Here is a 21,267-nt window from a genome sequence, read left to right on the forward strand (position 1 = left end):
AGGTAGATTAGAGTGGATGATAATGACGAGGGAGCGCAATAGTTTAAAGGGACGACTGGGAAGCGCAAGTTTCAGAGGGGAGTAGTTAGATGAGATGATGCTGTGTGAGAACTGGACAGGTGTGTGGAGCAGTGTATGAGTAGTGAGTGTTGTGGATCAGCGCAAATGCGCTTGGGGGAGAGAAGGGTGCAGGCGGCACCAAGTATGAGAGCACAGGTGTGCAAGTACAGGTGTGTGGAATATATGGAGCAGAGAATGAGTGGTGTGGAGAGAGTTGGAGTAAGTGGTACGGAGTGGTGTGCATGGTGCGAAGGTGTGGATGGGGGAAGAGTGGACCCCTTTTCACGAGTACCCGGGGAGGGTAGTTTAAAGAATAGTTAGAGGGTATAGGTAAATTGTGGTTGGATATTGGCATCTGTGGTGCGGGTGGAAGAATGGTGATTGGATGGGTGCATTAGTGTTGTGGAAATGGCTGGGCGTGTAGCCTGTTAGTGTGTGTAGTTCGTTGGGCGCTCCACCACTGTGAGGATGTCGGCCAGGTGAGGCCGCAGGTGGGCTCTGGGAGCCGGTAGTAGTTGTTGTGGATGGGGCCCGAGGATCCGGAGGACGGACCCGGGTAGCCCAGTGCCAGAGGGCACCGAGTGGGGTGACAGAGCCAGGAGGGGCCTTCCCCAGTTAGATAGGTTAGGGTGAGGAGCAGGTAAGCTCGGGTGGCAACTACAGTGGTGGAGGTGTGCAGGTGGGTAGACCTGCTGGGAGAGCTACACGTCACAGCCCAGAAATTGTGCGAGCGCACCGGGAGATGAATCGGGGGAGTGAGACCCCAAATTGAGAAGCACCACAGTTTGGTCAATGGGAATTGGTTTTTAGAACCCATAGTGTAAGTTGGCCAATGGATTGGCAGGGAAAGACCCCGGGTAATGTAAAGTTGTTAAAGTCATTTAGGAAATAGTTAGGATTGATGAACCTGTCGCACCATACGCAGCCACTTACCTGTGGTGATGATGACTCCACACCTGTGTTCCTTTGTTCTGTGTTGCAGGAAAGGAGAATTGCTGTGTGGATTTGTGAGACGCATCACGACGTGGATGAGACATTGGGGTGATTCCATCTCTCCCTCCCTAGGAGGGACTGATGATGAATTGGTGATGGCAAATTTTGATGTTGAGTTGGAGATGGCAAATTTTGATGAGAGTTGGAAATGGCAAATTTGATTGGTTAGGAGGGAGAGAAGACGAATTTGGTTTATGGGAGGAACGGGGAAGACAGTAGGGACGTTTGTTGATGTGTAAAGTAGATGTGTATGGGTAGTGTTGTGTTTTGTGGATACAGTAAGGGGTAAGGGAGGGGCAATGTAGGTTACCTGGTGGGGGGGGGGGGGGGCGTACGGTAGGAACGTACCTGTCTCACCTGGTTCCCATGTGCCCCCAGTGTGCATTACCTTACATTGCGTGCACTTTTGCGCCCTTACCACCTTACTCACTTGTTTTCTTTTGTCTCCCACCTCCGAGGATCTGGCTTTGGGGCAGAGAGAGAGGAGAGAGAGGTGCTGGCTCTGCAGTTGTGGGCCTGTACTTCCGCTGCTTGCTGCCTGGATCGATACACCATATGGACCGCAATTTTGGTGGCCGCCCACAATGGACCGCAGTTCTTTTGCGGGCAAGCACCACCCGTTGATGGACCTCTGGGTCAACGTGGCACCTATGCCATACAGGTGAACCACTTTTAGTTGGCCCCCCTGACGGCCACAATTTAGAAATGGACGCGGTTGGCGCCTTTCTTTATTCCTAAAGAAGCCAGAAGGCCAAGTGCACTCCAGAAAGGCAAGACCAGCGGCAGAACATCGGCCGGCTGCGACACCACCGGTGACCATGGACACTTGATTGTGCATTTATTATGAACACTTTATTGGTGCACCGGATGGTGCTGACTGTGTGTATGGGGTGGTGCTTTTGGTGCTTGGATGGGGTGCTCTGCACATTATTAAAGGCCATAGGGCCACAGGGCACTCGTGGGTTGGTGTATCGATGCTGGCATGCGTGCTCTCTCTATGCATAACATCTGCATGTGTTCCTCAAAGAACAGGTCCTGGATCGTAGTGTAAATATCAGGGTAGTCTTGTATAAATGATGCTCCCTACCGGCTGTATGTTTAGTTTGAGGATTCTTTCCGCGATTCGGTTATCCTGTGGGTGTGTTTCTGTGAGGAGAAGGGTGCAACGTCGCAGGGGGACATATTTACTCATTTGTGAACATCTGTAAAACTGTCGCACTCAGGGTTGAGTTAATAGTAGAGGGAACTACATCTGAGTGCCACACAAAAGTAGGTAAAAATTTATCGGGTCGGGGCACCCCGAGGTAGAGAAGGGTGCAATGTTGCGGATATGGGATTTGGATCCATCCATATCCGCTTGTAAATATTCCCCTATTTCCTCAATACTTCCCAACTATCCCCAATCCCCCATTCCCTAGTCCCATTTTCTGTAAACAACACTCTGTAGACCCGACCTTCCCCTATTCCCCCATTAAATGTCGCATCCAGGTCCACCGCATCTCACGTAGACAACTATAGGACATCTTGCTAGTTATTCTTAGTCTATGTCAGTTAAGGACTCGTTTCCATTAATTCTGACTCTTCGTTGCACCAGAATGTGATTGTATGGCACCGTTAGGAAGTTTAGGACCTCCCAATACCTCCCCGCAGCTCTTCCTCACGGTTCAACAACAACAACAACAACAACGGCGGCGGCGCGGGGAGTGTGCGTCCTCACTCCGACTTGGTTGGTAGGGGGTGTTGGGAGTGCACCATGCCTGTCTAACGAGCCGCCATCGAGCATGTGCTCGACGGGGTTACCAGGTAGGGGCTCGCTGTCAGCTCCTCGTCAAGGGCGGAGCCCGGTAACCCCCGCACCCAATAGAAGCGGCGGACCGATCCCATCTGGGGTGGAGCCAACGAGCCGAGGGCGTGTCACTCCCCGCTGAGCATGCGCAGAAAGAGGGAGGTGACGTGAGATGCGCGCAGAGCTGAAGGAGAAAGGACGCACCCTCCGAGCGCCGAGAGACCTCCCAAAGACTGAGCTGTATCCTGTCCCTGAGCCAAGATGCACCTTGTGCTATCGACTGCCTGTCCTTCCCTGCCATCAATCCCTGTGTAAGTCAGTCTTGTTCCGTTTGTCTGTGGTCTGTCTGGGATAGATAAGATTGTGTCTAAGTGCCTATCTCTTCTGTGTCTTTACCTCATTACCTTGTAATCTACCCCTTTTTCTCCCCCACCAATTATATCCTCCTCCGGAGGTCTTGAGAACTGTACCCCTTGTGTCGTTTCATTTATCCCAGTCGTGTCCTTTCCAAATCATTGATTTAGCATAGCGCGACTTGGTCAACGTCGGGTGGAATCGGGTGAGTTGGGGAAGAATCGGGGGAATTGTTAGGTCGCGGCAATACCACCGCTCGGTAAATAACATCTAATCCGCGATCCGTAACAATACTTTATAGACGTACTCTGTTTAAAAACAGAACGTGTACTACTGGCTACCACTAGGTGGCGTTTGTGGCCTACGTTGGCACATTTGTGGCCAATGTTAAAATGTTATTCGTGTTTTTGTTGTTCTGCATTGCTTCCTAAGTTTTTATACATGTTCGGTACAACTTTTCCAATATGCCTGTAGTGATGATGTATCATGTTGCACCACCATATACTTGCTTGTACAGGCAAAACCCTGCTGGCTCAGACCCTTGCTCGCTGTCTCGACGTGCCATTCGCCATCTGTGATTGTACAACACTGACTCAGGCTGGTTACGTGGGTGAGGACATTGAGTCGGTCATCGCAAAGCTCTTGCAGGATGCCAACTACAGCGTCGAGCGAGCTCAGCAAGGTGCTCCTACATTTTTATTCCTTTCCTAAACTCTGCAGGGCTCATGAAAGAGCTTGAACGCACCGATCAGAGATTGCATGCATGGCGAAGGTAAATTAATGCCGCATTATTCAAATTTATGTCAGGCTTTTAGCTTTGCGACAATTTTGCGTATCGTTACTGTCCACTGAATGAATTGTTTGAACCATTTTGTAAAAAAAATCCCTGAGATTGTGCTTTCGATTTCATCATGCATATACACGGCTCTCTGCTCAATTACCTCCGTCAGCAAAGGTGTACGGGGGTTATGTTTTCATCCCTGTGCGCTTTTCTGTCTGTGAGCAGGCTATCACAAAATGTTATGGATGGATTCAGGCAAAATTTGGTGGACAGGTTGGGTCTGTGACAAGGACAAATCGATTAGACTTTTTGGTGAAGATCCGAATGTGGGATCTTTTAACATCCACCTACTAATGCTGGCAGATGGGGTGTGTCCAGTTTAATATCCAACCGAGGGATGGCACACGCATTGATGAATGACCCTGCTTACGAGACACCGGGATGACTAGATTAGAACCCAGGCAATGGATGGTTGAGGTTAGTGTGTGTACCTCAAAGCCATCCTGCCAGCCCAGCAGTGAATGGTTAGGAAAAGGTAAATCTAGTTGTTGGGAATGTGATGACATTATGCTGATCACCCAACGGTGGCTCACGGAAGAGGTTTGCGCAATTCACGCAACATTGCTCGTTCTCGACACAAATAGTGGCTTGATGGGACGAGGACATCGTTGAGTACGTTCGTAGTCTAACAATTATACGAACTCCATTTGAAATATTGTTGAAAATGACGAGCTACTCGAGCAACTGAACCGTACTCTGTGAGAAATTGGATTTAGGCTATGAGCCAGACCCCCCAAATTGACCGGTCGGTACCATACAGATGGAGTAAGGCTCATTGTGATTTTTAGCAAGATATATGTCCCTAGATATGAAAAAAAAGTGATAGCAGTGTATAACTCTCGGCCATCTCTGTGTTATCACCCGAAATATTATTATACGCCCGCTTCGCTTCGCCAAAAAATGTGATATTTGCTAAAATTGGAATAAATATGTTTTTAAGGACCACAGAGTGCCAATAATTTGCATACTGGATGCCAACTAATATAGTAATAGAAATATAGAACATTTGTGGGGGTTATTTATCAAATTTTTGATATAATGACAAAAAATATGTTAAATTTAGTGAAAAAGTGGTCGAAATCACTTCGAGTTCAGAATTCACATTGTACATTTTTGTGAATATTTGGAATGTGGCCGAGGAGCTTATGGATAAGCTGGAGAATTTCACATGCCTCCTATATGCATCCAAGTCTGGTACAAAGGAACTTAATAGCCTTCGATACCATCTATTCTGTGCAAAGAAGGGCGGGATTGAGAGCCACCAATTGCCTCCATGCAATGACTGCTTCCGAAAACACGTACAGCGGGCCAATTACCAGGCAGCAATTTGGAAACGAAGCCTTCAGAGGCACCCAATGACCCCCAGTCCAGTTGGAAAAGGATGGAAATGGGATGATCAGGATGGAACAACTCTGTCTGTGGACTGGATGAGTGGACAGGCAGCACCTCAGGCTCTTCTGGATTTGTTGGCCTGTAATTGTTCCAGGAGCTGCAAGCTACCAAGTTGTGTCTGCATTGCCAATGGACTGAAATGTACAGACGTGTAAACTTGCCGCCTGCGACAATCAGCCATTGTCTGTCGAGCCAGACGACGACAGCCTCGACGAGGATGATCCATCTGACGAGGAGCAAGAATACGGATTCTGAGCCAAATATGCTGCGCATCTAAATGGAGGGACACTTTCGTGATGTCATTTCGGACATTTATTTTCTGTTAAGTGATTTAAGTATAATATGTATGACGTTCATTGTAATTTAAAGTAGCCCGATGCATAAAAGGATAGGTTCAATTTATAAGCATTATTTAGTATGTGTTTTAAATGCCTGTAATCTGTGTCAATTGTGTTAAAAATTGATTGGTAATAATACTGTATAATAACAAGGCGTATTTGTTCGAGAGATCATGATAAACCTAGTGTGGAGCAAGTTTGCATGCATTGTGAAATATAATGTAGCTGATGTTACAAACCTACTTTAGGATACTAGCTAATACCAAAAATTACACTGAGATACCAAAAGTAGTAGACGAATAAACCTAAAATGTTCAAAAGCTATGTTTCGTTCCAAAATATCAAAATTAGGGGGTATGGTTGAACATATTTTGAACTTTGCCAGAATATGTGCCCCAAACAACCACCATATTACAAAGTAATGATATATTCCAATGCAGTGGTTCCTTGCGAAGATTTTGAGGGGTCAAATGTTACTCTGGGAGTTTTCATTTTTGAAATATTGACAAAAATGTACAATGTGAATTCTGAACTCGAAGCGATTTCGACCACTTTTTCACTAAATTTAACATATTTTTTGTCATTATATTGTTAGACGCGGTTGTGGATGTTGGTTTACCGAGCGGTTTGGTATGACCGCGTCTGCACGTTTACACGATTATACTCGAACGTTGGCCGAGTCGCGCTACGCTAAATCAATTGAGGAAAAGGACACAACGGCTGGGGTAAAATGACACGACACCAAGGGTTCAGTTCTCAAGACCTCCGGAGGAGGTTATAATATTGCGGAAGGTCAGATTACAGGGATGAGAGAGACAGCATAGTAAGATAGGCACTTAATTACGGTCTTATAATAGCCCCGACAGACGACAGATAAACAGGACAAAACTGACTCACACGGGGATTGATGGCAAGGAAAGCGGGTAGTCGATGGCTCAAGGTGCACCTTGGCTCAGGGACAGAATCGACCCGGTCCGGTCCAGTAGATGCGGGGAGGTCGCTCAGCGCTCGGAGGTCGCGACTTGTCTCTTCTTCAAGCTCGGGGCGCATCTGATCTCACATCCGGTAAGTCGCTGCGCATATCCGGCGGGGAGTGACACGCCCTCGGCTCGTTAGCTCCGCCCCAGATGGAATCGGCCCGCCGCTTCTCACTGGCTGCGGGGGGTTACCGGGCTCCGCCCCTGACGAGGAGCCGACAGGCAGCCCCTTCGTGGTAACCCCGTCGACGCACATGGGTAATGGCGGCTAACCGAGCCGGAGTGAGGACGCACACTCCCCGCGCGCTGTTGTGGTAGTTGTGGTTGTAGTTGTTGTTGTAGTTGTTGTTGTAGTTGTGGTTGTAGTTGTTGTTGTTGTTGTTTGTTGTTGTTTCATGGGGAAGATGGGAGGAGGTATGGGGAGGTCCGAAACTCACTACTGGTGCCATACAATCACATTCTGGTGCAACGAAGAGTCAGAATTAATGGAAACGAGTCCTTAACTGACATAGACTAAGAATAACTAGCAAGATGTCCGAAAGTTGTCTACGTGAGATGCGGTGGACCTGGGTACGACATTTAATGGGGGAAAAAGGGGAAGGTCGGTTCTACAGAGTGTTGTTTACAGACAATGGGACTAGGGAATGGGGGATTGGGGATAGTTGGGGAGTATTGGGGAAATAGGGGAATATTTACAAGCGGATATGGAGGCCAAATTCCATATCCGCAACAATATCAATATTTTGATAAATAACCCCCACAAATGTTCTATTTTCTATTACTATATTAGTTGGCATCCAGTATGCAAATTATTGGCACTCTGTGGTCCTTAAAAACATATATTTATTCCAATTTTAGCAAATATCACATTTTTTGGCGAAGCGAAGCAGGCGTATAATAATATTTCGGGTGATAACAGAGATGGCCGAGAGTTATACACTATCACTTTTTTCCATATCTAGGGACATATATCTTGCTAAAAATCACAATGAGCCTTACTCCATCTGTATGGTACCGACCAACCCCATTGGCTCATAGCCTAATGGGATGTTTCTTCAGGCGTTCATTTTTGTTTGCATACGTTGCTCGGCAAACACTGGGACATGGTGGCCATGTACTGTATGTTCTGCAGGCATCGTTTTTCTTGATGAGGTGGATAAGATTGGCAGTGTGCCGGGAATTCACCAACTCAGAGATGTCGGAGGAGAGGGAGTGCAGCAGGTAAGTAGAAATTGAATATGTGAGTATGTATAATTAGTACGTCGTCACTCGATACTGCCTCGTGAGACGTTGGACATCGTGTATCCTTGCACCAAAGGTGGTACGGTGGCCAAACTCTCTAAATTCTGGTCTATGAGGCATGCTCGTATAATTACTTTGAGCTATGTTTGAGAGGATAGCGAGAGGTACGCACACTCACCTCTGTGCTGTCTAGCGTGGGTTTGAATCTCGGCCCAGCTCTAAATCCCAGCGGCCCAGCTATTTCTGGTGTTTCACAAGCATGGTGATTCATCGTGTTCGCTGTCCCTGGTGACCTGGTGACCCATCTGCCAGCATTGTCGATTGCGTTAAAGATCCCAGTAGTCGTGATGAGCAAGCTCATTATCGCCGGCACCCTGAAACAAATTCAAAATTCCTGCCCGATTGCACTGGGGTACCACATTAGTGGCACCTCATCAACGATGCAACCAGCGTGCCAAATTCACAATTGAATCCGTCCAATACGCATTCACCAACCACGACCACTTCGAGCTGTCCACTTGGTGAGATCACGAGAGTCCGTTTGAACCGTTTACACAATTTACATTGATGGTTCCATATTCGCCCTATAAACGATTCCCTTTTTGTGAAGACAAATCCGTAGTGAAGTTGGTTCGTTAAAGGAATAAAATGGGATATGCGTTGAGGTTCCTTGTTTGTGTGCAATGAGTAATCAAATTGACGCTCCAAAGCACAGGCTTGCTGCTTCACACATGCAAACTATAGTATACTTCACCAGCATGTTGATTACAGCACAGTGTGTAAACAGTCATGACAACTATATTGTTTTAACTTCCTGACCACTGTGATGGGTCGACCACACCGTGAACCTCTATTTAGGGTTTTCACAACCTTCCTGCGTCATCCCTTCCAAACTTGCGTGAATTTATCGAGCAGCGGGTAGATTTATCTCCAAAAGCGTTTTGTTTTATTTGCGTGGAATAAAAGTGCTCGAAATGACTGTTTTGAGCATTTTCTAGGTTAAAAATAAATAAAACGCCCAATGAGCTTTTCTCATGTGAAGGCAGATCGATAATTCAAGGTCCAGGTACAAATGTTTAGTGATGCTTTTGGTGCTGGAGGGAGCATTGCAAGTTGGATGAAGTTTTGAATCTTTTATTTTTTTTGGCAAATATTGCATAAATGGAATGATGTAAAATGTGTGAATAAGACTGTTGACTTGAAGAAAATTCTGTTTTGACCAACACCCCCAGGGCTTGTTGAAAATGCTCGAGGGAACAATCGTAAATGTTCCAGAACGAAACTCGCGCAAGTTGCGTGGCGAGACAGTTCAGGTGGACACCACCAACATTCTGTTCATTGGCTCAGGGGCTTTTAATGGTTTGGACCGCATCATTAGCCGGCGCAAAAACGAAAAGGTAATGGCCTATTGGAGCAGGCACAGGAAGTGCTGTTTTCACGTGCTTTTGAATCGAAACTTCATTTCTGGCTTCATAACTGCTCTGTTAAATTGTGACGCTTATTTGTGCCTCGCTCATCATGCAGTACCTTGGATTTGGAACACCGAGCGAGGGCGCGGGGCGTCGTGCCGCAGCCGATGCGGATCGTGCTTACAGCGCTGGTGACGGCAGTGCCGTGGAGGAGATGAGAGAAAAGGACCGGCTTTTGCGCTTCGTTGAGGCACGGGATCTCATCGAGTTTGGTATGATCCCCGAGTTTGTGGGACGCCTGCCTGTTGTCGTGCCCTTGCACAGCCTGGATGAGGACACGCTCATGCGCATCCTCACGGAACCACATAACGCTCTGGTTCCCCAGTTCCAGGCCTTGTTCAGCATGGACAAGGTAGTTCAGCTGCACGTTTCACTGCCGTTATGTCCGGTTATAAATTCATTTGAACGAACCGATGAGCTAACGTGGTGAACTACCTTTTATTTTGTAGCAATTACTATTTATGGAAGGGAGGATGAAAGTTGATTTTGCGTGCAGTGTGAACTTACTGTAGATACAGATGCCCTGAAGGTGATTGCGAAAATGGCTTTGGAGCGGAAGACCGGAGCTCGCGGTCTCAGGTCCATTATGGTAAGACAAGATTATCACATCAAAATTATCTGTTTATCGTTTCTTAATGATTAACATCGTTGCTCATGTTAACACCAAAACATCTGACTTTGGTTCATCATTGGCCTTTGTGACCATTGGATCTAAATTTGTAAACTATTGAAACAACTTTTCCAAAACCTTGTCGCTTGCAGGAAAAGTTTCTCCTGGACCCCATGTTCGATGTGCCTTCTTCGGACATCATTACCGTTCAACTCAACAAGGATGTAGTGGAGGGCAAGAAAAGTCCCATATACATAAGGTACAACCATACAGTGTTATAATCAAGTGCACACATTGTAGTTGGTAACTGTAGTGCCCACAAAAGTTACAAATTGTTTCAGAAAATGATTGAGGTTTTCTGTTCTATCTCCATTTAGCTTTCATCTACCCTGAGTTTTTACTCGGCCATTTATTCCTGCTACGTGAAACGCCTTGCAACCGGTGCCGACAAAAAAAAAGAAGACTTTTTTGGGATGTCGGGCACATTTTCCATCCCATCATGTAACTTAATTCTCCATGAGTAGGAGCTCCTATGTTAAAATTTTAGTGTTAATCGCTCAATCGGTTGCGTTGAAAACAAGTTTAAAACTGAGGGTCGCGGCCAATGTCCCACAACATGGTCAAGGATGGTTAAGCCTATTAGTAGTTTTAAAATTTTAAGTGCTTTTTGGAAGCAGCTACAAAGACAAATCTGAAATTTTGGGCATCAATGGATTTGTCAAAATCCATAATCAGATCCTTATCCACAACTGTTTCGTACCCCTTCTCTCTCTCCCCCTCCCCAAACCACCACCGCACAGTTTCATACCCCTTCTCTTAACCCCCTGTCAAGAGTCAATACTAAGTAGAAGCGCCTTTGGCAGTGATGACAGATTCGAGTCTTCTTGGCTGTATCAGCTTTGCACATCTGGATTTGGGGAGTTTCTCCCATTCTTTCTTGCAGATTTGCTCAAGCTCTATCAAGTTGGATGGGGAGTGTCGGTGAACAGAAATCTTCATCTTTCCACAGATTCTCAATGGGATTCAAGTCTGGGCTTCGGCTCAGCCACTCAAGGACTTTCATGTCCTTGTTCTGAAGCCATTCCAGCGTTGCCTTGGCACTATTCTTGTGGTCATTGTCCTGTTGGAACGTAAATCTTCACCACAGCTTAATGTCTTTTGCACTCTGAAGAAGGTAATCCTCAAGGATTTGCCTGTATTTGGCTCAATTAATTGTTCCCTCTACCTTACAAGTCTCCCAGTCCCTGCTGCTGAAAAGCATCCCCATAGCATGATGTTGCCACCACCATGCTTCACGGTAGGGATGGTGTTGGACGAGTGATGAACGATGCTCGGTTTCTGTCAGATGTAGCGCTTTGCATTTGGGCCAAAGAGTTACATTTTCATTTCAGGCCAGAGTTCAATTTTCATCTCATCAGACCACAGAATATTTTGCCTCATGCTCTTGTCCTTCACGTGCCTTATTGCAAATTCCAGGTGTGATGTCGTGCTTTTTTTCTCAGGAGTGGCTTGTCTGGTCACTCTCCCATAAAGCCGAGATTTGTGAAGTGCTGCAGAGACTGTTATCCTTCCAGCAGGTTCTCCCACCTCAGCCAAGGAAATCTGTCGTTCTGTCGGTGGTCATCTCCCTGACCAAGGTCCTTCTTACCTGGTTGCTCAGTTTGGTCAGACGTCCAGCTCTAGGAAGAGTCTGGGGAGTTCTATATTCTTTCCATTTCCTCTTGGAAATGCTCACTGTGCTCTTGGAAACGTTCAACACTATAAATTGTTTTATACTCTTCCCCAGTTCTACGCCTCCTCACAATTTTATCTCGGAGTTCTATGGACAGTTCCTTGGACTCCATCTTAAAGTTTCTGCTCTGACATGCACTGTCAATTGTAGGACCTTACATAGAAAGGTGTTTCTTTCTAAGTCGTGTTAAATCAATTGAATTGGCCACAGGTTAACTCCAATCAAGTTGTAGAGACATCTCAAGGATGAGCAAAGGAAATTGGATGCACCTGAGCTCAATTTGGAGTGTCATAGCAAAGGGGTTGAATACTTATTAACCCTAACTAACCCTAACCCTAACAACTAAGCCATCATTTTAAATAAATTTGTGAAAATTTCTAATAAATTCTTTTTTGACATTATGGGGTATTATGTGTAGATCAGTGGCAAAAAAAATCTCAATTTAATCCATTTTAAATTCAGGCTGTAACAACAAAATGTGAAAAATGTCGAGGAGTATGAATACTTTCTAAAGGCACTGCAAGTTTATGGTAGCGCTGTTCTATTTCTTGGAAAAAAAATATAAAGTGGAACTACTTCCAAATTCGATTTATCTTGTCGATTGAAAGTTTTTAGTTGGGTATTTTCTTTCCACTTGGATCCTGGTGCACGATTTTCTCTCTAGCTGTAAATGGAAAGGAAAAGGTTAAACAGCTATGACAAAGAAAACCTTTGACGCAGCTTTTTGATGTCATTTTATTTTGTGTGACGTTGTTGAGCCCTGAAGGTAACTGTTTTCTCCCCCATTGCCTCAACCTTCATCTGGCAAGGGCCCGCCGTGACTCGGAGGAAGAAGGCGAGTTGGGAATGGACGAGGTAACTTGGCCCCAACAGCGAGATGCCATGAACAGCTGAGCTTGTCGATTGGGTAACTGTGGTGACGAAGCCTTAACGAGACAGCTTTGACCTGCACTTCCACGCCCCAGGGGAAGCTACCTGCATACTGGACACCTACCGATCACGTCCTTGTGGTTTTCGTCACGCGTTTGGACGTGACTAGTGTCCGACCGATCCGTTCAGTTTTGTTCGTTGAGTTGATGCTTTATTTAAAAATAAAATTCCTTCTATGGAATCAAAATATTATCACGCTTTGGGAAAATTGCACACTTGACAGGGATGCAATTGAATATTAGCAAAGTTACCTTGATTCCAAGGTCGATGGCAAACTCGACTGCTTTTAAACTCATGGCTTCTTTCAAAGAAACATTTCTGTGTTTAAGACTGGCTGCTGACGGTCACCACGGCAACACTAGGTGGACTTTTAAGGGAGATCTTAAGAGAATTGGGATACAAACAGGTTATTTACACCTTGCCTCACGATATCTGACGTGTTTTCGGCAACGTTAATGTTGCATCGTAGTCCGGCTTCCAGCTCCATTTCGAGGGCATTTGCGTAGCTCCCGGCTTTATCCCCTAAATTGCATTTACCGTTCGTACCTCTCATTTACCAGCACGTTTGTGAAAACGCTGCACCTGTTTATAAGTGTGATGGTTGCGTATAACGATTCATTTATGAAATGTAACAAGGTAACTGCAACCTAATAAGTTACTCATTATTAAAAAGGACAGACTGTACAAAATTATCTTTTCAAAATGTTCAGTTATCACAATTTCTTCCATCTGTTTCCCGGCCTAAAGATGCATTAAAGACAAAATGAATGCGGTTATTGTTGGTGTACAATCTGTTCATTGGGGTGTTGAGCTGCGTATGCTGATTAGTTTCTTGAAACACCTGATTACCTCCACGACTGAAAGTGTGGACACTTTTTCTCTGTGACCATATCTCAGTTATGGACAGATTTGGACAAAACTTGGTGGACAAGTTGGGTATGTGACAAGGTCGAATCAATTCAATTTTTGCTGAAGATCCAGATCAGGATACTATTAAGTTTTAATTTTTCCAAGTGATTCTTCACCACTGATAGCTAAAAACGATATACAGTACAGTGCAGTGCAATATTTCAAAAGGTTGTGGATGAGTTATGACAAAACTGGATGAGTTTGTTTGGCGACACAAACAAGCCGATTAGATATTGGTTCACGTCCGGATCCAGATCTGGCCTATCAATGAATGAATAATCGTTTTAAGGCCATTTTTCCCCCGCTGGAGCGGGGGTTAGCCTTGCGGGCCCCATGACAATCATGGTTCCCTGTTTGAGGTATTGTTTTTATGGCCGGATGCCCTTCCTGATGCCAACCCTTGGTCACGCTCTTACGATGCGCAGGGATACGGTGTACCTATTCTAAATCGGAGTACACACCATGATCATTCATCCCAGCAAGCTGGTACTCAAATGGGATGGGATGCAAAATGTAAACTGGTCAGCCTAGTGGAGGTACACGCTCTACCGAGTACCGTTCTAGGTGCATGAGGTGATGGCCAGTTAATATTTCATGTCATATCTTTGGCCAAGACACCAACAAAACAATATGTGGTAAATATGAAAGACATTAGTCTCTGCAGTGCAACTCGGCAATGCTGTATAAGTCAAATGACACTTTTTCAGATGGCAAAGGCAAGTGTGTACGAGTGTGACGCATATATAAAAGGGGGGAAGGGCAATTCAATTGGAATACGCATTTGTTGAGAATTTGAAATTATGGTTAATTGGGGGAAAGGTGTTTAGGGTTAGCTTTTTTTTTTTTTCTGGAGTGAGAGAGGAGTCTATAGGGAGGAGTACTTGGCACTGCCCAGCCAGGTGAGCTTTTCCCAACAATTGTTTTGGGACACGTTGTACACTGAAAAGCTATGGAGTTATTGGCTTCATGGTGGTTACCATTTCCAGGCCACTGGTACTCAGGCATGCTTGTATGTATGACCTCTGAACCATTTGGTTGGTGCTCCCTTGTGTACATGCGGTAGCACTGCCTGACCCCACATTCCATTGTACACTTTATAGCGGCCTTTGGCCTTAAAGCAGATGTCAAGGCCAACATATGGTCGCTTAAAACAACCTTGGCCAGATTCTGAAGTACCCACACCCAAAATCTGAGGCCTCGACGTGCTATGGTTTGGCCATTAAAGAATAAACAAACACTTAAATTATTTAAGATTAAACATTCCCTGACTATAAACACAACTTCAATAGCAGCAGAAACTTTTTGGGAGCTTAGGTACAGGAATTTTGGGACATCTTTGTTGTTATCTGATCACTGAGTTTGTCATCTACTCCTTGGGTGATACAAACGGATGAGAAGTCTGGTCTCTCGGGACGATGGTTTGCGTACTCCCCATCTCGACTACCTTCCGATCGAGTGATAGTTTTGGAAACTCTGGCAGTGCTTGCTTTGAATTTTCACACTTCTAATACATATTAATATTTCCAGTGCAATATGACGGAATGTTTGTTCATCTATCCTCTTAACTGGAATGGTGACCATCAAATGCCTTTCACAGTGAACCCATGACTCCCTCAAGGATTGCTGGGAAGTTCACCAAAGTTGCCTTTCATTCATACAAGGATGTAAATGGAAAGCGAATCTTCATCGGATGTAATCATTGTTCGTTTTATTGTCACTGATGGTTCCCAGTTGTCATCTGGGATCGATTCGAAACCCAAGTCGTCTTCATTCGTTTGATTCATCTGAACCCATTTTCTTCTTCGATTCAAACACAGGCTAGACAGCTTAGAGGTGAGTGTGCACCTGTCAGGTCTGAACCCAAGTATAAACTGGCATATGGACGTTAAGCTGGCTGTCTCGTTTGCAGGCCAAGCCAGCCAGTTTATGGTCTATCCCACAAAAGGTGGAAATAACAGACTATAGTAGTAGTAGTAGTAGTAGTAGTAGTAACTGGAAATGGAACAAATTTAAAACTAGTCATGAATGTTGGTAAATAGTGTAAATTGCTTTTTATTTTTAAAGCAGCTATACAAAAAATGTTAACCTTGTTTCACAAATTCCATTTTATACACATCATTCCCAACCCTTCCACAAAGGTTCAATTTACAAAACAAATTTACAATAACATTATTATTACTACAGGAACAAAAAAAAAAAGGAAAACCCCAAAGTAAAAGTCACAAAAATTCAATCGGGTTCCACCCAAGTGCGATCGATAGTGGTCTCAATCCCTGATGAAACCGTGAAAGATCGCTCTTGAAACCGATGCGGATGCAAACCGGCACGGTATCGTTTCCTTATCGAACACAAGTGCTGTTCAGTGGGTACGCAGGATGAAACCCACAGAAAGCACCGATGTCGACTGAGAGTTCAACATGGAAAGTGTTTGCATCCACGAGGAGAAGGCCCGAAACAAAATGCTTTTGCAGCAGTAGTCGTTAGTCTTCGTAGAATGAAGTTATAGCTCGGAGGGAACAAACAAACCAATATGGATTCTTGAAGTATAAATCATAAGCACCCTTTTAAATAACCTTCAGCAGGTGCTGGGATTACACGTTGGATATTTCCCGAAGACTTTGGCCTTTCTTACTGAAGTCGAACTTGCAAAGCGGACCCACTCGCTAGGACACGGGGACTGCTGTGACCGAGGGGTCACCGTGTCGGTCAAAGCTGTGGGACTCCGAAGACGGGAGCAATGGGAATAGCTACCGGATCTATTTTCCCGCTCGCAAGGCCCGGGTCATTATTACATCATCGACAGCAGTGACTAGAGTCGTGTACTTGATTGTGCATAAGGCCACATGCATAGGTACTATTTTAAATGCTGTTACTAAATGTCCGTACGTGTGTACAAACACAGGAGGATTAAGTGGCTTGGAGCAGTTTGTTTACAAGTAACACATAAATAGAAAGGCCTTAACGGTTTGCGGTCCACATACAACAGCAATCATCCAAAGCCACAAAAAAATTCAAAAGTCGATGTGAAAGTACATGGAACATCAGTTACCCAGAGCACACCCAGGAGTGTAAACAACTTGGAGCAGCCCTTAAATTGCCAGAAAAGAAAGAGGAGAATAAAATTACAGAAATGGAAGTCATCCCAAACACACTTTGGCTCACAGGAAAATGCGGATGGTCCATGCGGCAGACCGCTCGCTTTCCGCCATTCTCTGATACCTTTGCGCCAACGCGTCGAGGAACTTGCCATGTTCTTGTGGTGACCATGGGCGTGCTTCAAATCACACAGGAGGCCTCTGTGTCCTGGAGTCTCAAAGTATCGGATTATCTTTGCTACTTTATCTGTACCAGCCAGAATTAGTCACATTAGTGCAAAGTTAACAAACAGCAAGCAAAAGGAAATGACAACTTTTAAGGCCAATGCATCTTTGTAACAGGAACAAAAATGGAGGTGAAGAAGGTCTTCAAAGAACCTTAATTAAAACCTCACGATTTCAATGTAACGCTTAAACCTTGGGCCTGCTTTCACTTACGAATAGCAAGTAGAGACGTTTATAAGGCAATAACCGTTATGCCAGAGCATTAACAGTCGTCACAATCTGCAACGAGACATCTTTTGCTGTCAGGACAACATCGATTAGTTATAAGAAAGAAAAGAGCTTTGGTAAAATTCTTTTCCACCGCCAGACGACGTGAGTTCAAAAGAGTCGTAGGTTCTTGGCGCGCATCGTGCTTGCTTTGTGACTGAAGACGAAGGGGAAAATATATGTATATTAAAAAAAATAAATCAACTTGGTCCTTCACTGGCAGGGTCTCTGGAGCAACCGGGCTTTGGCACGATTTCTCATGAGGTCTTCGACTCTGCCTGGCACAAATGAACTGTGCATAGCAATAATCGTAACAATGGTAAAACACTCGTGTCCATGTAAAGCCTGGGAATCGTGCTTGCAGTCGTGGTTCTTACTTATGTCAACCGACTCATCTTTTGTCCTCATTTTCTTTCGGTGGCTTGAATGTTGTACGGGAGGCGTTCTGGTACGGAGCGAAAAATGACGGGCCACGATCTCTCTTCCTCGTGTGGGGCCGGTACTCGGGCACGCTCGAATCTGCGATGAGCTCTGAACCATCTGAGTCGGTGCTCTCTTGTGCGCATGGGCCTTTCTTCTTCCGCTTGTCTCTGATGTTTCTTTTAAAGTAGGCCCAGCGGGACTCTGTGCCAACGCAAATACCGACTCAATAGTGCAGAATCAGCTTTTCGGCACAGCATGCAGATGTTCACCAAAAAAGCTTCAAGCCAGGGATGTTGCTTTGTCCCGCGCACCACCACCACCGCGTTCCCCACCCCAAGCAAAACGACAAATCGAATAAGGAAGCATGCAAGGCAAAGAGGTCCAGAGATGGGGTTGTATAGTAAATCCTTAATGAAAGGTGAAGATCTGGTGGATTCTTGAGGTGAAAATAAAATAAAAACATGCAGATGCCATGAAAAGCAGATTCCATGATAAAGCACCCAAGAACCAGCAACAGGGCAAAAGTCACTTTTCCAAGGATTTTGGTTAAAGAAAAGTGACCGGCACACATCCAGAGCAACCGGACATGCTAAGCCGTTGATTGTTTACCCTGCAGGTCTTTATGGTGAAACTCTTGATCGGGATCCACCGTGTCACGAGACAAGCTGTCGAGCGTGTCTTCATCCGACGTGTTGTCCAGAATCACGACGCTTTGAGCTATTTCCTCCCTGTTACATGTGAAGCAAAAAACAGGTTCAACTGAAACTATTAACGGGCAGAGCCATGAACAGAATTGCAAATCAATTAGAATTAATCCATGTTGTATAACCACGATGAATAATATTATATATGCACACAAGTACAACAAATGTTTTTGCTTCATGTATGCAACCCGGGTAATTTTTTATTTTCGTGAGTGATTGAGGCAATCCTTGGTGTTGGGCTAGCGGCTAGGGTGCCAGCTTAGGATCCTAGGATCCTGGGTTCGAATCCCGGTCGATCGCTGAATTAACGCCAGGGGGGTTGACTCAGCCTGTCATCCTTCCGAGGTCGGCAAATTGAGTACCAGTTCACTGGTAATTCCCTGTTTGTCATAAAAAGGCGACAAAAAGGGTTGGCGGCAGGAAGGGCATCCAGCCGTAAAACATTGCTTCAAAAAGGGGACCAAAAAACAACAACAACCACGGTCCCCGGAAAAGGCCAATCCCCGCTTGCGGGGAAAAATGGCCTCTAAAGGTGGTTTTATTGAGGCAGTGGTCTGTTGCCTATACACCACACAAAGGGTCGTCTCAGACGTTGGTCCAAATTTTAATTGGTCTTCACGGCCTTGTAGCATGCCTACCTGCTGTAGTGCTAGAGCATTAGCTTACCTTTCACCAAACCCAGATATGCTTGGGCCAGGGTGAGGGGTGGAGGATTATACATTCGTTATTATTACTGCCAAGGTACCAGCCTGGTGTTGGGCTAGCGGCTAGGGTGCCAGCTTAGGATCCTAGGATCCTGGGTTCGAATCCCGGTCGATCGCTGAATTAACGCCAGGGGGGTTGACTCAGCCTGTCATCCTTCCGAGGTCGGCTAATTGAGTACCAGTTCACTGGTAATTCCCTGTTTGTCGTAAAAAGGCGACAAAAAGGGTTGGCGCCAGGAAGGGCATCCGGTCGTAAAACATTGCTTAAAAAAAAGGGGACCAAAAAAACAACAACAACCACGGTCCCCGAAAAAGGCCAACCCCCGCTTGCGGGGAAAAATGGCCTCTAAAAGGTAGGTTTTTAATTTTTTTATTACTGCCAAATGATACTACTATTATTATTGCTGTCAATATTATTAGTATCAATTTTAAAATGGTTAGTACAATGTTATCATCGTTTTATTTTTATGGCGTAGCCCATAGAGCAAAGCCATCTAGAACAGTGTTTGTCTGTATGTATGTATGTATGTCTGTCTGTCTGTCCCCTCAAACGTACACCAATCAGAGTTGAGGATCTGGTCACATGACAGGGGTGAAGTGATGTCATTATGGCGGTACGACGGCTGACTCCACACACCGCCATTTTGATTCCTATGCCGTTCAGGCCGGACATATCATTGAACCTGTCATATATCACAATCTGCATGCTTTACCTTTACCTTTCTCATTCAGTGTGAAACACAAACAAACCGATTGTTAAAATGACCATGAAATATCGAAAGTATAGACGTTAGGGTATTCGAACGACACAGTACGTATAGGCCTTAGGCTTCATGCCTTCATAGTTCATCCCTCACCTTCAGGCCACTAAGGACAAATTCACCCAGGTTTATTAATACAGTAGTATTGTGTTCGTAATAATAATAATAATAACGTTAATAATTTTAATTTAGTAAATATAATCGTAACACTGTAATCCCGTTTTTGTCACTGCAAGGTTACTGGATTGAAGCGCTGTCTGGTTCATTGTTGACTCAATGAGAAGTGGGTGTACTAATTATCGCAAGAGTAAGGAATTAGCCTAGGTTTATTAATACAGTAACATCATCTTCGTAACAATAATAATGTTAATAATAGTGATATAATAAATATAATCGTAACCCTTTGTCGTGATTGCAAGGTTAGTAGATTGAAGCGGTGTTTGGTTGGTTCATTGTTGACTAACTGACCAACATATAGAACAAACCAGCATCTCAATGCAATCTCTTCACTTCCTTGGTGACGGACAGCTTAGAGACTTGGAGTACTTTAAAATAATTTCATACTTACATTATCTGCTAACTGGTATCCCCACCCATGTCATACTATCCTCTTCAACTACAGTATCAAACAAGCACAGCTACGCCATTATTAGACTTTCGGCCTTGTAATTATAATGGTGTGCCATGGAAGGACCTATTAAGTTGCTCGATACACCTTAACATGGCTCATGTTTAGATACATGGGAATTCCTCCAGATTATTTGAAATTAATTATCCTAATCAACTCAAGAGATCATGACGATCATTTTGGTGGATGACATTCCACATTAGAAAGCTCCAATAGAACTATACAAAGAACGAACACACACACACACACACACACACACACACACACACACACACACACACACACACACACACACACACACACACACACACACACACACACACACACACACACACACACACACACTATAGATAGGAGAATAAAAGGAAACTCACCTTTGTCAAACGTAGAAACACATTAGTATAGATATCAAAGATGGTGAAATATCACAAAGAAATCACAAAACACCACAGATTCACATCAAAGATGAAAACCAAAGGTTGCAGTAATGCAGTTGCACAACGCCAAAAGCAGAGGCACAAACCTCACAGATCACGTGACATTTTCATCCAAATAAAATAATTAATAAACTCATAAATCATGTGAAATAAAAATGAATTGCTTAGATTTGGCGAAGAGATCAAAACGCTGATCCGATTTCACGTATGATAAAATAATAAATAAGAAGTTGAGAAAAACTCAGGAAGCACGTGAGATAATGAGGAGGAAACACACGAAGCTTTGAAAATGATATGAATACATCACAGATGAGTGACGAAAAAGTGCGGCGGATTAGAAACCTTCACTGAATTAATCACATGTAAATTATGTTCACAAGAAATCAAAGA

The 21,267-nt window shown here is 44.6% G+C and overlaps 2 protein-coding genes across 18 annotated transcripts in view; one reads left to right on the forward strand and one right to left on the reverse strand.

Annotated features, from left to right (window-relative positions):
- The window catches only part of CLPX (caseinolytic mitochondrial matrix peptidase chaperone subunit X), a 51,389-nt gene extending 37,893 nt beyond the window's left edge, over positions 1-13,496 (forward strand). For all 10 annotated transcript variants that reach the window (XM_068106618.2, XM_078772050.1, XM_068106616.2 and 7 more), the window contains 7 exons: positions 3,711-3,875; positions 7,874-7,962; positions 9,216-9,380; positions 9,508-9,804; positions 9,949-10,041; positions 10,215-10,321; positions 12,604-13,496. In XM_068106618.2, coding sequence (XP_067962719.1) covers positions 3,711-3,875; positions 7,874-7,962; positions 9,216-9,380; positions 9,508-9,804; positions 9,949-10,041; positions 10,215-10,321; positions 12,604-12,688 — 1,001 coding nt within the window. In that variant the 3' untranslated portion in view covers positions 12,689-13,496. The remainder of the gene's footprint in view (positions 1-3,710; positions 3,876-7,873; positions 7,963-9,215; positions 9,381-9,507; positions 9,805-9,948; positions 10,042-10,214; positions 10,322-12,603) is intronic.
- Positions 13,497-15,659: 2,163 nt separating this feature from the next.
- LOC137421000 (unconventional myosin-IXa) overlaps positions 15,660-21,267 on the reverse strand; it is a 285,807-nt gene continuing 280,199 nt past the window's right edge. For all 8 annotated transcript variants that reach the window (XM_078772058.1, XM_078772064.1, XM_078772060.1 and 5 more), the window contains 2 exons: positions 18,253-18,371; positions 15,660-17,844 (listed from right to left, as the gene is read on the reverse strand). In XM_078772058.1, the coding sequence (XP_078628184.1) occupies positions 17,612-17,844; positions 18,253-18,371 (352 nt within the window). In that variant the 3' untranslated portion in view covers positions 15,660-17,611. The remainder of the gene's footprint in view (positions 17,845-18,252; positions 18,372-21,267) is intronic.

Source organism: Myxine glutinosa, chromosome 2 (assembly GCF_964187855.1).
Source record: "Myxine glutinosa chromosome 2, kmMyxGlut1.1, whole genome shotgun sequence".
Taxonomy (NCBI): Eukaryota; Metazoa; Chordata; class Myxini; order Myxiniformes; family Myxinidae; genus Myxine; species Myxine glutinosa.